Consider the following 17,718-nt stretch of genomic DNA (forward strand, 5'->3'; position numbering starts at 1 on the left):
CTACTATTGAGTAGTTATGTATATAACATATACCATCTGTTTGTTTTGTAGCAGTGGATAGGCCCAATCAGGATTGGTGCCCTGTTGTATTAAGTGATCCCTGAGGAGCTTGCTATATTTTGCTTATGAGCATGTGTGTGTATTTTATATCTATCACACACATAGGGGGAGGAATACTCACGTTCAAGGAAATGGCCTACTGAGAACTAGATGAAATTGTAAGGATGAGAAAACGCATTCAAAAAATCAGTGCACTTTATGATGATTGAGCCTCAGTGGTCTGGAGCTAGTTCAGGACAGAAACAAATGGTTGAAATATTGAGATAAATTCTGAGGAAAATGTTTGTTTCCACAGACAGAGGGCATTCTCAGTGACCGCAACAAAAGAGAAACCTTCCATTTCATCCTTCTTATGATGCAGTGAGAGAACTGAATAGTAAATAGTATAAGCTGGCTGTAGTCAAGATTTGACCAACTGTATCAGCCAAGCAAGAACTCAAAACAAGAATGAACTTTGTTAATTTTTCTGAGATAGCAGCTTCCTTATTCAAGAACATTTTTGCTTCTAAACACAAACAGCAAAAGTGTGTCAATTCAGACAGTTTCCTACGGTGGATCTCTCTCAACATTTAAGAGTTATATAATGCCCAATTCATGTAAGGAGCTACAGCATTATATAGGCTTCAATCTTAAATTTGTTAAATTTAAGGTACTGTAAAGCATCAGAAAACACCCCAGTTTCTCATTGTTTTTCATCCACCATTACAGGTAAAGATTTCCAAAGTGCTTCAAGAAGTGATGAGCTGCTTTTTGTGAACAGTGTCTTGTATATAGATTAATGGAATCCACATACATGTTGCAATTGACATTCTGTTGGCAAGATTAACGTGTAGCAATTATTTTGAACTCTATAAATTGCTTACCCTCTCTATTTCTCTGAGGAGTATGAACTATGGTGTTGAAAAGTAAAAGGCTTTCTGAAAAAAAGCCTCACTTGTTATAAAACAAACTTCAAAGTGCTCAAAAATGGAACTTACAATAGTGAGTAAAACACTGTGGGAAGGAGAGGAAGTTCATTCTACCCCTGCCCATAACTTTTTGAACAAGATTCAATAGACATTGCCTCATGACTTTCTCCAAAAACATTCTAGATTCTACCAGCTTTTTCCTTAACAAAATGCCTGCTTGGGAACATACTATACTACATGTGTGAAACATTCTGAAAATACAGTGGTCCTTGTAAAAGAAAGCAGAGAAAGCAATTGACTTTGTTGTTGTCACAGGTTTTCCCTTATATTAATTCACAGTCTTGTCACCTTTACATCACTGTTTTACTTGCCCAATTTGTGACAAGTCAACCCTATAATATGCAAGGATATCATTTTAGAAGGTCATGGAATATTTGGAAACATTTGTTAAAGTGAGGATCAGGTTTGTCCATTAGCTCTCTTAATTCTAGAAGTTTCTTTTATCCTAATCATGACCCCTAAAAGCCAATTCATGTTTAGAAGGAGATGAGGATAGCATGAACACAGTTAGGAGGCAAACTGATTTTCTCCCATGAATAGTCCAAGACATGGTTCAAATCAAGGTTATACTCTGCATGTTAACAATACAGGTGCATCATAACTGCACTGCATTAATACAAGACATTATTGAATCAGTAAGCCAAGTCCAGCTTTAAGACTGGATGCTTGCAACAGGAAATAAAGCCAGATGCTTATATGTGCCAATAAATGATTGTAGGCAAAGAAACCTACAAAATAAGCCTGGCAAAAATCCACAGACCCAACAGACCAATTTATGATGCCGCCTTCTATATCCCTTGATGCACAACTCCACTACTGATTGCAGAAAATGCTGCTGCAATGAGTTTTCTGGCGAGGAAATGAATTGTTAGCACTTGTGCAGATGAGAGAAAGACAACAGCCACACAACCACTACAGCACAGCAAATGCATGCTTCCTTACACTACCATCACACACTGTGGCCAGAACAGACTTCTTAGGACTAGAGAATTATTCACAGTCCAAGCAATCCTTGATTTCTCTTCTGAACTTGGATGTTAAATGTGTCACTAGTGTATCTTTTCAATTAAGACAAACACGCATCCATTGGAAACTGGACTGAAGCTACCAACTCATTTTGTAGAATACCTCAGATAGTAATCATCAGTCACAGACCAGGACCAAAGTCAAACCGGTGCCCTAGAGGTGAATCCGATTATCAATTCCTTGAACCATCCAATTCTGTATTAGTAAAGTGTTCCTCTAATATTTAGCCTTTTGGATCTGTCATCTGAGCTCTCTGACCGGTTATATCTTATCAAAGAAGTGCACCATCAGATGTCGTCACCAATCATCAAACATACTATAAACAAGTGACTGCTGCTTATCCTATTTATTACCTACATTTTGGAATTTCCTACCCAGTGAAAAATAGGGATACTGCTACTCACTAACCGAACGTTCTCTTCTTTAGCTTTCAATCATTAGATCACAGGTGACAGTGCCAAATATTGGTCTTTTGTAAAACCCCTGCATTGGAAGGAAATATTACATACAAGAGTTTGAAATAGAAATAATTTCAGTCAGCAATGTATAAAATCTGCAGTAAACCCAGAGCAATGGAAAAGACCAATTTTGTCAATTGTTTTTAAGAGGGTGGTGGAGGTAAACCAGTTTTGCAGCATCAATATTTTGATTACAGGGAATGTCATCATCTGGAGTTCTATTTCACTGGGAGATAAGTTTTCAGGATGGTTTCATCACTAGTAAGAAAAATTATAGCTATAGGGAAAGAGTTCAAAATCTGTTCCTGAATTTTAAAATGCTACCAAAATGTTTTATATATTTGATACTGTTAAAGTAAGAAAATGCATTTGAAAAGTGAAATCTTTGTTTTGTTTTTTTTTAAATATGAAGTAGTTGTGGTAAAAGGTCAAATATGAGTAAACTTAACACCTCAGCCTTGTACACATCAGCGACACTTGACTGAGAAAAAAGCCACAAGGGGAACAGAATACAGTACTGAAGAAAAAACACATCAGCAACACCTTTATGTGTGAAGCTGACCAGTATGAGACAGAAGCCAAAGCAGTAAATGGTTAGGCTGGAACTATAATACACTCTGGCTTATCAACTTCAATTGATGAGATTTTGATAAGATATGATAGCTAGTTTCTCTTTAAAATGGTATAGCTTGGATCAGTGGTTTGTACTTGTAAGGCTTATTCCTGCAAACGCTGACTTGCCTTTCTTGGTTGCAGTTGGGGTTTTCAGTTTTCGTAGAACCTCAGCTTGCACTTCAGTCACCAGATGCAAGTTAGACATTTCCCTCTTCAGTTCCCAGTATGCTTGCTGCACATTTTCACTGAAAGACATTTTAAAAAGTTAAATTTCTGCTGCTGTTGCAACTGGCCACCCCAACTCTACTGCAGTTCTTAAGAGTTACAAAAAAACATTAACCCTGAACAATGCCTATTTTGCTTAATGAGTAATATAGGCTCTTTTCAGTTTTACTAAAATAATCATTTCAATCTGACATTGCCAAAGGACAGTATAGCCAGTAAGGCAGAGGCCATCAGATTATGTGGCTCTTAATGCTGTGCATACTAGTATGTAAAAACACTGAACTAAAGCAATAATTCCAAAACTCTCCAAATGGAAAATTAAGATTAAGAATACTCTGCTAGGTTCACATCTGAAATTAAATTATAATCCTGATGTAAAGCCAATACCCTCAAAAATATTCTAAGTGCCCATTTCAAATACACACAATGGATACTTTGAAATAGATGTGGTAAAGAAATCAAATATGAATTGCTTTGTTTGTGATTTAGCAAATTGCCACACACAAACTAACATAATATTACAGATCATGTTAATAGAGCTACAGTATTAGTCAAAAACTAAGCATCTGATATTTCAAACTTGGTATTTTAGTCTTCACACCACTCCGTTTGCCACAGTGATTTCAGATTAATTAGGTACTTGATACCCAAATTGCTGAACACATGCCCAGGCCAAATTAAAATAATACTTTATGTCTGACTGGGCTGTCTCATGCTGTTGAATGTAAATCAATGTGACAAGACAGTGTAAATTATCAAGAACCAGTTCTCATTTTTGGTGCTGGACAGAGAAGGGGCGGGATGTGGTGGGCAGAGCTGTTTTGTCCTCTAAAGATTCCTGTTATTTAAGGCAGTTATTATCCATGATGACTTAAACAGGTAATCAGCAAGTCAAATTTTCCCAAGAAAGAGTTATGAGAATGTCTAAGCAAAATATATCAATTATGAAGAGCTATTTATTAATCTAAGCAATAAGCAGATTATTCAGTCTTCAGAGTATTTTTCTGATATTTAATAAATGCTTAAGGTACACTTAGTGCCCCACTGAAACACATTATTTCAGAACATAATTCTATGAACCAGATTTTCAGAAATGCTTAGCACCCACAACCGGGACCAGATTTTCAAGAGAATTCCATTTCTGTTTATGCAAGTGCATGAAGACTATTTTCAGAGTGCTCAGTACCTTGCAGCTCCTATTGAAAACAAGAAGAACAGCTGAGACACAACCTGGTTTGAAAACCTGTCCCTGTACTTTCAAATGAAATAATTAGATAGTATCATTCATGCTTCTACACATATTGAACAGCAACTGTATATCAACAACCATTTTGAAAGACCTACTGGAATATTTTAAAATATGCATGCACTGTTACCTTTGATGTAGAGGCATTGGGCTACTACTCTTTTGTCAGTCAACTGCTGGCCACAGAAAATCCCCAGCTTTTTAAGAAATTTTTAAATTAAGAATCCTGCTCTAACAAAATCCTTGGATCACCACAAGTTCTCAGAAAGAAAGCTGCACCATTAGTGTTTAACATTTTCTTTCAGAACAGAATATGACCAGAAATACCACTTAACAGTAAATATACACACAAGGCAAACTTATTTGTGGGAATTAATGGTTATTTGTATTATCATAGCATCTAGGAGTCTTAAGTCTTAGACTGGGACCCCATTGTGCTATGTGCTATATAAGAATCAGAATTTCTGAATCCACATTCAAAATTGCTTTACAGATGTGACAGCACAATAGTTTTCACTTCATTCCAGCTCTAAGATTGTTGGGTATCAGTGATGTCAATGGGTATGAAATGTTATCAACACATAAGTGTAAAAATGTAATAAGAAAAGCCAAGAAGGAGTTTGAAGAACAGCTAGCCAAAAACTCAAAATAACAAAATGTTATTGTAACAACAAAATGTAACAACAAAATGTTTAAGTACATCAGAAGAAGGAAGCCTGCTAGACAACCAGTGGGACCCCTGGACGATCGAGATAAAAAAGGAGCACTTAAAGATGATAAAATCATTGCGGAGAAGCTAAATGAATTCTTTGCTTCAGTCTTCATGGCTGAGGAGGTTAGGGAGATTCCCAAACCTGAGTGTCCTTTGTAGGTGACAAATCTGAGGAACTGTCACAGATTGAAGTGTCATTAGAGGAGGATTTGGAATTAACTGATAAACTTAACAGTAACAAGTCACCGGGACCAGATGGCATTCACCCAAGTTTTAAAAGAACTCAAATGTGAAATTGTGGAACTATTAACTATGGTTTGTAACCTGTCCTTTAAATCAGCTTCTGTACCCAGTGACTGGAAGATAGGTTATGTAATGCCAATATTTAAAAAGGGCTCTAGAGGTGATCCTGGCACTTACAGGCCGGTAAGTCTAACGTCAGTTCGGGCAAATTAGTTGAAACAATAGTAAAGAATAAAATTGTCAGACACACAGAAGAACAAATTGTTGGGCAAAAGTCGACATGGTTTCTTTAAAGGGAAATCATTTCTTACTAATCTATTAGAGTTCTTTGAAGGTATCAACAAACATGTGGCCAAGGGGGATCCAGTGGACATAGTGTACTTAGATTTCCAGAAAGCCTTTGACAAGGTCCATTACCAAGGGCTCTTACCTAAATTAAGCGGTCACGGGATAAGAGGGAAGATCCTTTCGTGGATTGAGAACTGATTAAAAGACAGGGAACAAAGGGTAGGAATAAATGGTAAATTTTCAGAACGGAGAGGGGTAACTAGTGGTGTTCCCCAAGGACCAGTCCCATTCAACTTATTCATAAATGATCAGGAGAAAGGGGTAAACAGTGAGGTGGCAAAGTTTGCAGATGATACTAAACTGCTCCAGATAGTTAAGACCAAAGCAGACTGTGAAGAACTTCAAAAAGATCTCACAAAACTAAGTGATCGGGCAACAAAATGAGAAATGAAATTTAATGTGGATAAATATAAAGTAATGCACATAGGGAAAAAATAACCCCAACTATACATACAATATGGTGGGGGCTAATTTAGCTACAACTAATCAGGAAAGAGATCTTGGAGTCATCGTGGATAGTTCTCTGAAGATGTCCACACAGTGTGCAGCGGCAGTCAAAAAAGAAAACAGGATGTTAGGAATCATTAAAAAAAAGGGGTAGAGAATAAGACGGAGAATATCTTATTGCCGTTATATAAATCCATGGTATGCCCACATCCTGAATACTGCGTACAGATGTGGTCTCCTCATCTCAAAAAGAGATATACTGGCATTAGACAAAGTTCAGAGAAGTGCAACTAAAATGATTAGGGGTTTGGAATGGGTCCCATATGAGAAGAGATTAAAGAGGCTAGGACTTTTCAGCTTGGAAAAGAGGAGACTAAGAGGGGATATGATAGAGGTCTATAAAATCATGAGTGGTGTGGAGAAAGTGAATAAGGAAAAGTTATTTACTTGTTCCCATAATATAAGAACTAGGGGCCACCAAATGAAATTAATGGGCAGCAGGTTTAAAACAAATAAAAGGAAATTCTTCACACAGCGCACAGTCAACCTGTGGAACTCCTTGCCTGAGGAGGTTGTGAAGGCTAGGACTGTAACAGGGTTTAAAAGAGAACTAGATAAATTCATGGAGGTTAATTCCATTAATGGCTATTAGCCAGGATGGATAAGGAATGGTGTCCCTAGTCTCTGTTTGCTGGAGGGTGGAGACAGATGGCAGGAGAGAGCCTGTTAGGTTCACTCCCTCTGGGGCACCTGGCATTGGCCACTGTCGGCAGACAGGATACTGGGCTGGATGGACCTTTGGTCTGACCCAGTATGGCCATTCTTATGTTCTGAACACATTTGCATGGAGAGCAAAAAAGCATATCCTAAATTTGTGGATATCTACTGCAGAATATGAGACACCTGAAAACTGAAACTAAGTAACTATCTCAAGTTTATTTATTTATTTATTTTAAACAGAGGACAAATAATCATATTTATGCTTCACTTATTCAGAAGCTCTCAACTTTGAAAATGACTGGATCAATGCTCATTCACCAAACAAAAACTATCCAGTATCCAAGTTATATAAAACTTGGAAACAGCTCCAAATCTGCCACAGACTAAGAGTAAAATGCTCAGAAATGCCTAAATTACTTGGGAGCCTAAATCCCATTTTCAAAAGTCTCACTGAAAGTCAATGGGACTTATGAAAATTTCACGTCATATGTACAATTTTCCGCCAGATGAGAATGTACAATATGGAACCTTGCATGTATTGGTTAACTATTTAATTACTACAAACCTTTTCTTCATAGTTATTAAGTATTCTATATACCCAGATTGTAAATTGTAATTACTAAATAACAGTGGCAGCTGTATTGATATACATAAACATACCTTTATTTTAACTTTCTCAGATCTGTTAATTTAGCACAGGGGTTCTCAAACTGGGGGTTGTGACTCCTCAGCAGGCCATGAGGTTATTACATGCAGTCGCAAGCTGTCAGCCTCCACCCCAAACACCACTTCGCCGCCAGCGTTTATAATAGTGTTAAATATAAAAAAAAGGGTTTTTTTAAAACTTATTGGGGGGCGGGGGGTGATACTCAGAGGCTTGCTGAAAAAAAGTGTGCTTGCTGTGAAAATACAAATGTTTGAGAACCACTGAGTTAGCATAAAAAAAAAATCTGATCCACTCACTACACATACATCCCACTACTGCAACATCTTAAAAAGGTATGTTTACTGCAAACATTTGTGAAATACTACAACTTATTTTACTAAAATATTCCTCTCACCAGTAAAGTCATCCACCACTATACAATCCTTTTACAAATACTACTTGGCAAGCTCTTAGCACCAACACAACTGTTTAAGTCTTCAGCAAACTGGATTTCCAAAACAGGTAGTATATTAAATCACAGAGATTTTGCAAGCGGTTGACAAGTGTGAAATAATTACGTCACAAAAAATTAGTTAACGGCATATGTCCTCCCCCAGTAAACAATAAGGTTGTTTGCTACAATAAATGTTTCACATAGGAACCTGTCTAAGGGTGTGAAAAGAGTTGCTGACTGCTCTGTACAGTTCTATACATTAATATGCATTACAAATAGTTATTCACATTACAATATAAAACCACAGTGCACATGTGCTAATTCCTGCAGAGGGCTGCTACCTGGAAGCTGCTTTTTAAAACCAAAATTTACTCTACTAGACTGAAGGACAGATAACTACTTTATCTTGAGATAACACTTCTGCTGTCAGACATGCAAGATTGATCATGCAAGATGCTGCAATTGGAACCACAAGAAAAAAAACCTGTTTGCTATGTGACAAGTTTAAGATGAAGGGTGAGTAGCAGTAGTTTGGATACAGCCTGCCCTATATTATAGTCATAATAAAAATACTAAAGAGTAAATGAAAAGAACGCCAGTAGCACTACTCATTCTTTAAAATATGTTGTTTCCTTCCCGCTCTCAACAGGCAAAGCAAGACTCAACACAATATGACTCCATAACAATTTCTTATTAGTAAGTACTATTCCCCCCTCTTGTGGAAAACTATGTAAGTACACAATTTGCCTATGTTGGGATAAGAGGTACAAATAAGCTCACAAATTTATCGGTATAACAACTACTTTCCTTTAAACCCAAATATTTTCCAAAGTATTTTTGAACTCTCCCCCATACTGCATTCCCTGTAGTCAAGCAGAATAACAATGTATCAGATTACAATACACACAATTATGGAGCAAAGATGTTTTGGGGCTATTCCAACAGGAAAAGCAGTCATCTGATTTGCCAACACTTTTCAAGAGGACTACTATGTGTTTTAGTCAAGTGAATAGAAGGAATCATTTGTAACATCTTCCTTATTTCCTGTTTGGTGAAGGCAGGCAGCACAGACCAGTGGAAGCAAGGTTAGTCTGGGTCACTGCATTCTCCACTTCTGCTTCCATCTTCTACGATGTAAGCTTGAAGATACCTCAGTGTTATATTTGAGAAAAGGGTAAATTTCAACTGGGAGAACATTCACAAACAGCTGTTTCTGGAGTACTGAGGGAAAACCTTTGAGATCCTCAAAAGCTTCAATACTACTAGCAGGACTCAGCTCCTTCCTGTTAGCAGCTACAAATTTCTTTTACCCTTCAAGCCTCTTCTAGTGTCTGTGAACGTCTCTGGGAAGTTGGAGAAGAGTAGATAGGAAAGCCAGGAACTATTTTAGTTGATGTCTTATGCCATTGTTATCTACAGGTTGCAATGCACTATGAGGGGCAAGCCACAAAGGTCAGTTAAGCTTCAGCCAATGCAAACTCCAGTGGGCCACATACTTAAATGGAACAGGTCACCATCATCCATGAATTTTTGCTGGCTTCTCTCTCTTCCTGGAATGATGCAAGGTGTTAATCTTTTAAACCCTATATTAGGTTGGAATCTAGCTACCCATGAATCTTCTACATACTTCACTTGACTACTATTAAAAGATTTGAGAACTTCCAGATGGCTTTAAGGGTGGCACATGAGACTCATTCTTTTTGCTCAAAAGGTGTTGTTTTTTTTTTTAAACCTTTTGATAAAACTATGGAGATTAAGATCAAGTGGCAGGTTATGGTGGTTGATGAGGGTGGCTATTGTTGCTCCACAATATGCTCAGTTCTGGCTAATATTTTAGTTTACATAATGTGCTTAGACGACACAGCATTTTGCACATAATTGATATCACCACTAGAAGCATTTAGTCTACTCTTATCTCTGATCTCAGATTCCTTTTCTCATCCTGATATCAGTGTGGCTTTTCAGGTGTTGTTCACACTATCCTTTTCAATGGCACTGAACAAGCAGCTAAGTTCTCTAGCATGCTCATCTCCTGCCTTGAATGCTCCTTTTCCAACCACGCCTTTTAAGGTTTCAGGTGGAGACTTTACACTTTCCATAATAGAGCACCCCACAGCTGATTCCTTGATCCTTTATCTTCTACCTTCACCACCACTTATATGTGGCTTCACGTAGTTATGTCTGTTGACTCACATTCCAAATATCATCTCACATCTGCTTGTCTTGAATGTCTTCTAACTACAATTGAATTTGCCAAAAACTGAAGTACTTCTAGACAGAGCCCTAATCCCATTTTGTGATTCCACTATTATTCTCCTTAATTAAATATATGGAGATATACCTATCTCATAGAACTGGAAGGGACACCAAAAGGTCATCGAGTCCAGTCCCCTGCCTTCACTAGCAAGACCAAGTACTGATTTTTGTCCCAGATTCCTAAGTGGCCCCCTCAAGGATTGAACTCACAACCCTGGGTTTAGCAGGCCAATGCTCAAACCACTGACAAATAGATTCCTTACTAGGCCTATTAATACAGAACTCTGACTAAGAATTCATTTAAAACTACAATACAGAACCATATTGCCCACACCCGTCAGAAGCAGTGCAAAGGCTTGTGGGAGTCAGGGGTAACAGAGGACCTGAGGGAGAGGGAAGTAATTGCTGGGAAGGAGCCTGGGTGTGAACTTGGAGGGTCATTGGGTATGGGTGGGAAAAGTATGGAACAGGGTTTTTTTGGGGTGGGGAGGGATTGTTAGGGAGCTTCCTGCATGCAGACCCTGGCTGACCCCTAGCCTCTCCCATTCAGTCAGGCACATCTGCCCTTATCCTCATGTCCCTGCATCCCCATGTGTCCTTGCCCCCCCGTCCACATCTGTCCCTCCACCCCGAGTCAGACACATTCCCAACTCCTCTTCTGGATAAGCCCTTCACAAGCCTTTTGTCTGATCACTGTCAAGGGCCTCACCCAGAACTTTTCCCAAATCCTGGTGTCTCAGTCTAAGAAGAAGACAGTCTTTTCTAGCAGGCTCTTCTTCCAGCCTAAGCATCCAACCTTAATCCAGGTGACCCTTCCTGGTCACATGCTCCCTCCAATCAGATGCTTCACCCAAGGACACATCAGTCCTAGGATTCAGAAGAAACCAGACCAAAGGCAGAGCTGGGCCCACTGCATTTAAAGGGCCAACTCACTCCCTGAGAGAGTGTTCCATGTTGTCTACTCAACAGTGTACAAAAAGTAATTGCAACTCCTGGTCACTAAATTTAAAGGAATCCAGATATACTATTGAGATGTAAAAATTAGAACCATACATCCCTTCCTCCACCAAATTTAGTCTTGAAGCCACTACCAAAGCAAACTCAAAACATGATACAAGTTTGCAAAAAAACTCCACACACTTGCTACACTATCTTTCTCACATTATAGTCTTATCCAATCCCTTACTCCATCAAATCAACTTCTCATCTTGAATTTCTGTCTACTCAGTTTACTCTTGGGTGTTGGATCTCTAATTTGTACTAACCCACCTCTTTGAGACACATCCATTTCTCTTCCTGACTCTAGAGTGTTTTCATCCTTGACTGTAGTAAGCTTTATTTATTTTTTATTTTTAAAACTGCCTATTAAATCTGATATTTAACTTATGTGATCTGGAAACAATCCAGAAGATTTAGACACTATCTTCTCTATCTTAGAGTTCACATAAGTAGATTTAACTTTCATCATAGTTTATCAACATGAATAAAAATAATAAATTTTGTCAAATATCAAGTGCATTTGAGTTGGTAACTATTTATATAGCAAGCTACCTTGGTTGAGTTAGCATATTATTCAAATAAATTCACGCACAGAACCATCTGCCACACCAGTTCAATGAATCATTTCTAAATCACACACTAACAAAACGAAACGTAGAACCACCACAAATATTCATACCTCTGAATATTTTGTTTTTGGAGGAGGTCTCCATTTAACTGATTTAATTCCTGACCCTGGTCCTGAAAAGAAAAAAAAAGCGAACAGTTAACTCTATTTAGTGTCCAAAACCTTTGTAACAAAAATCTAATCTTACGAGCATGAGGGTCTTCAGTTTCATTAGCTGACGTACATTGGGAAGGGAAGAAGAGATTGATGTGCCATTTTACAATACAAAGTTTGTAAAAATTCACAAGTTTCCTACATAGATTGTGACTACCCGAATTAATGTGCGAACAAGAAGATCAATTGTGTTGAGAAAATGAGTGAAATGCAACAATACTATCACCACATTGAATGTTTCAGAACATTATGGGGTCTAGAGATTTCCTAGTAAGAAATTTCACACAAAATGCTCATCTATACAGAAAAAGGCAAATCCAGAGTCTCATTAACATTATTTCTGAGAGAACAAACCAACCACAAAATTGGTAACTAAATAGTCCGGGCTATACTTGCAGACACCACCTTTCAATATATCCAACTTCCACAAGACATGTAAACTCAAGTGTTTCAACCAGGCTATACTCCATCAGTTTTTGCAGATTAAAGTCAATGGGATTTGTGCTTCTGTGTCACCTACATGCTTTGGAAAAATCCCACCTTTAGGTACCTAAGTATTGGTTTAACTTTGGACATCTAGATTTGAAAAATTCTGGCTTCTGTATAAAGTTCACAATAACTAACTTATTAAAAAAATCTAAATTACTTTTTTCTATTAACACTGAAGCAATTTTGTTTTCATCTGACAGATTTTATCCCACTAAATTTTTAAAAAATAAAATAAATTTAAAATAAAATGTTGCATAAGGTAATGTACTTGCTGTAGTGTTTACAGTATCAGAGCCTTAATTTTTAAAAAATTGTTTTTTGCTTATAGCAGTTTTGTAGAAGTAGGATACCCTAACTTGCAGTGGCATTAAAAACATTTAAAATTTAGTTAATTTTTAAATATAATGTAGAATTACAAGAGCAAAAAAAAATTAGATTCTGTTAAACATGCTATCAATTATCACTGTGGCTTTAAGAGACCCCACTCTATTATTATCATAGCTTTTAGTTGATGCAGGATGAGTATCCCATACACCTACCATGCAAATCTGAAACAAAAAAAATCTAGAATACTAAAAATATAGAAAAAAGACAACTAGAATGTCACGATAGCAGCCATTTTTCTTTAATTCTAGGTTTTAAACTAGGTTTGCTAAATTGGTCTTTGTATTAAGAAATCCTACAGCGCTCTCAATATTTCAACCGGCAATGTCACTTTCCTCTTCCTCCAAAGCTTTACTGCTCATGTGCAAGATATTCAGTGTCTGTGCTACAAAAATAGCTACTGTAAATTATGAACAAGATTTTAAACTAGGGTACACTATGTGCCTCCTTTCTTGATCGGTTAGCGGATTTGAGGGGAAGTAGTTTCTTGTATTTCTTCTTTAAGACAAAAGTTACTGTAACAATTATTGATTCAGAGTTCTGTGCACCATCTACACAAAACTTGCCTAAGTCTTTTAGCTCTCCCAGCATGCATCACACAAGCAATAAATCCCTTTATGTGAGTTGCCATTACTCAAACTCAGTGTGTCAAAAACATTTTGAACAAAATACTTGATTTTGTTTGCAATTTTTTTAATTCTTTAAATTTATTAAGTTAGTCAGAAAAGGCACCTACAATAACTCTAGATATAAACAAAAAACAAGAACCACCTGCTTAAGGAGAGGAAAGCAAACAGTGAGTAAACGCTCAATTCAAGGTAATCAATTCCCTTTAGCACCATCTAGTGGACATAATATATATGAGCATGTAGATACTGAAGAAATAAAACACTTTCAGTAAGAAGAGCTCAAATGCTCTTAAAACATTAAACCATGTCATGTTTGCACAAAGGTGACTGATGACAGCAATCAGTTGATCAGACTGTCCAACAACGTCCCCAAAGACTGATAGCCAGTATTTATGGTGTGTATCTTAACAAAAAAAATGAATGCTTAATCTTTAACATAGGGCTAACCTAATAGTGTTAATAAATAGAAAAACAGAGAACTTACTCTACTCACAAAGGTAGCATATCCTCTGTTTTAAGTTAAAAAAGTCAAATCATTTCATCTGCCTCCGTTTTCCCTTTTTCTAAAATTATAGGTGCATTTTAATTTAATATCTGCAGCATGTAGCTGCATTTAGCAGATCAGTAGCTTAATTTGAGAGCTCACTCATGACTGCAGTGTGCTACAAAACAGTGTCTTTAATGAACAGCTATAAAAAACTATGTGCAGAAGCAACCACATCCCTTCCACATGAGCCAAGTTTTAAAGACCAAGACAAACAGTAACTTAATACATCTACAGCAAATGTTGAAAGTAATATTAATATTAATAATTATTATTATTATAGTAATAATAATTAATGGTGCTCTTACAACACCAAAAGAAATCAGATTCTGGGCTCTGGTCTTAATCCTGAAGAAAAACCTCAAAGTCAGCCCTCCGAAGAGGAACATACCAAGAGTATGAAAAATTGTTACATGAAGCGTTCAATTCCTTGATTCTCTCCTAATGAGATCAACCAAAGCTTCAGCACCCGTTGGCTGTTTCTGGCATTGCTGGGCATAAAAACAAGGTCTAAATATTACCATTAGTTCCACAGACATTTCTAATACAGTCCTGTATAAAAAAAAAAAAATACGGGAAAGTTGTAGCTTTCAACCGGAGACCTAAAATGAGGCACAATACAGAATACAGATGGAAGTTAAGGTGACGAAAACGTCTTTCCTTTAAGATGCACGAGCTGCTTTCTCATTTCATTAACAAGACTGCATTTCTGGAGTCATCTTCAAGGAAAAGAACATTAAGATTCCTTCAGTACAGACTTGCTGTTAATAGTTTATATAATACGGTTAGTTAAGAAATTATGCTTGCTGTCCCGTTCCCTCCCTTTGCTGGATGCAGACACGTCTGATATAAGAAGTTCAGGACAAGGAATGTGTCTTACTCTAAGAGAGCTGTGTAAATGTACAGAACTGTATAAAACAAACATTTAATAAATATACTGCATTACGCACAAAAAACTACATTAAAAGAACATTTAAGGTTGCACAATCAAATTCTCAAAAGTTAGGAAATAGCAGAATTAAGACTCCCTGTGCAATCTTAATTCAGCCTCCTTATGCTTATGTGTCATGATACTGTCTTTAATTACATGATCACTTACTATCTTTTCCACAGAGCCTCTGCCTGTGGATGACTCAGGGTTGTATGGTGAAAGAGGCTGTTGTCTGTGGGACCCCTACCTCACAGAACTGGAAGCAGTAGAGTGAATGAGGCAGGGGATTGCAGGAAGAGAAAGAAAAGTCTTGTGGTTAAGGCAGTTGAATGCTGTCCTGGAAAAGTGGATTCTATCCTTGCCTTTGCTACAGAGTTCCTCTGTGATGCTAGGCAAGTCACTTAAACCAAGCTTTCCACACTAACTGTGTTCTTCATTTTTTGGGAGCCAAACTTGAGACTCTGGGGTCTGATTTGCTGAAGTGCGATGAACATTCACAACTGCAACCAAAGTTAATAGGAGCAGTGCTTTGAACATATAAAATGCTAAATAACGTTAAGTACTTTGGAAAAAAAAAAAAAATCAGGCCCTTGGCATCTCAAATTAGAACCCAAAATTAGTGAAAACTTTTGACCTTACTCTCTCTGTCTCAACTTCCCACATATAAACTAGGGATAATACCATCCCCTCGCTACACAGGGATGTTGTGAAGATAAATTCATGTTTGTGAAAAACTCGATAGTGATAAATGCCATAGACCAGTGGTTTTCAAATTTTTTTTCTGGCGACCCAGTTGAAGAAAATTGATGCCTGTGACCCAACGGAGCTGGGTATGAGGGGTTGGGGTGCAGGAAGGGGCTCCGGGTTTGGGGTGGGGCTCAGGCAGGGGTTTGGAGTGCGGGGTTGGGGCGCAGGCTTACCTTGGGCGGCTCCCAGTCAGCGGCACAGCGGGGGTGCTAAGTCAGGCTTCCTGCCTCTCCTGGCACCGCAGACTGCGCTGCGCCCCGGAAGCGGCCAGCAGCAGGTCTGGCTCCTAGGCAGAGGTGTGCAAGTGGCTCCGCGCAGCTCTTGCCCGCAGGCACCGCGCGACCCCCCACTCCCATTGGCCAGGAGCCAGTGCTTGGGGTGGAGGCAGCATGCAGAGCCCTATGGTCACCCCGCCCAAGAGCTAGACCTACTGCTGGAGCACAGCGTGGTGTCAGAACAGGTAGGGACTAGCCTGCCTTAGCAGGGCAGCACCGCCAATGGGACTTTTAACTGCCTGGTCGGCGGTGCTGACCAGAGCTGCCGCAACCCAGTGCCTTACATTCCGCAACCCAGTTCTGGGTCGCAACCCACAGTTTGAAAACCACTGCCATAGACAAGCCCTTAAGGAAATTAATAATTCTGTCTTCAGATCTGAGTTTGAATGCAGTGTAGTAAAACTGGGTATAGGGTCATGCAATAAAGTATTTTACTTCCTTAACCATGAGACTGTCCTTTTTCTTCCTGCAATCCCTGTCTCATTCACTGTATACCTTGCAAATTCTGTGAGGCAGGGGTCCTACAGACAACAGCTTCTTTTACTGCACAGCTTTGATTCATCCACAGAGCAGGTCCATTCTGTGTACTAAATGAGGCAGGGGTCCTGTGGAAAAAAATTCGTACGTTATCATGTAATTAAGGACTATTGTAATTCATACATAGAAGGGGCCAAATGAAGGTTGCACAAGCAACCTTAATTCTGGCATTTCCTAACTTTTGCGTGCTTAACTTCACAACCTTAATAGTGTTCTGAAAGTAGCTGAGTTTGTCACTTGGGTTGTTAAAATAGCAAATGAAAAAAGAGACAGACATTCTATTTTGTGGCATCATATGAACATCTACATGATTCATCAGTAGGGTTGACACTTTTAGATCCACTGCACAGCCTCTGCCCTTGAACTAACACAGTAACTGATGACAGTAATAGGTTGACAACCTCTGTGGACCTGCACTAGATGGGGATGAAGCACATATTTTGCCAGCGGATTTCACAGATGATATTTGCCAACAGAAGAATGGTAAAAATCCTGTGTTTCTTTCCAGGCTCTGGAGGGGACAGGCTCTAGTGGGCAGACTTCTGCCAAGTCACCCAACCATAAAGCCTTCTGACCCACCTCTTCCCTGTCCCCATCCTCTCTCTTTCCCCTTTCTGGCTCTTTGTCCCAGTCCCATTCGCCTTGACTACCGTGTTCTAGTCTCCACTAGTCTAGTTTCTATCTCAATCCCAGTCTCCTTGCCCTGCCAGTCCCAGTTCCCCCCTTCCCAGCTCCTCATTCAATTTGCCTTCCTCCACTGGCTCTCAGTCTCCCTCTCAAGGATTCTCATCCATTCTCAGTCTCCCACAAACTGCCTCCACATTTCCATGTCCTAGTCTCTCCCTTTCCCTGGCTTCTTGTTCCAGTCTCTTTGCCCAGAGAGTCCCAGTCTCCCCCCCTCACTACCAGTGCTTCATTCAATTCCAGTGTTTCTCCTCATGCCAACTGTATCCCACTTCTCACACCTCATTTCCCTCA

At 38.7% G+C, this 17,718-nt stretch overlaps 1 protein-coding gene across 5 annotated transcripts in view; it reads right to left on the reverse strand.

The window, feature by feature from the left end:
- The window catches only part of AZI2 (5-azacytidine induced 2), a 90,150-nt gene that overhangs the window by 48,646 nt on the left and 23,786 nt on the right, over window positions 1-17,718 (reverse strand). For all 5 annotated transcript variants that reach the window (XM_024107426.2, XM_005297112.5, XM_065583516.1 and 2 more), the window contains exons 6-7: window positions 12,103-12,164; window positions 3,254-3,372 (exon numbers count right to left, since the gene is read on the reverse strand). In XM_024107426.2, coding sequence (XP_023963194.1) covers window positions 3,254-3,372; window positions 12,103-12,164 — 181 coding nt within the window. The remainder of the gene's footprint in view (window positions 1-3,253; window positions 3,373-12,102; window positions 12,165-17,718) is intronic.

Source organism: Chrysemys picta, chromosome 2 (genome assembly GCF_011386835.1).
Source record: "Chrysemys picta bellii isolate R12L10 chromosome 2, ASM1138683v2, whole genome shotgun sequence".
Lineage (NCBI taxonomy): Eukaryota > Metazoa > Chordata > Testudines > Emydidae > Chrysemys > Chrysemys picta.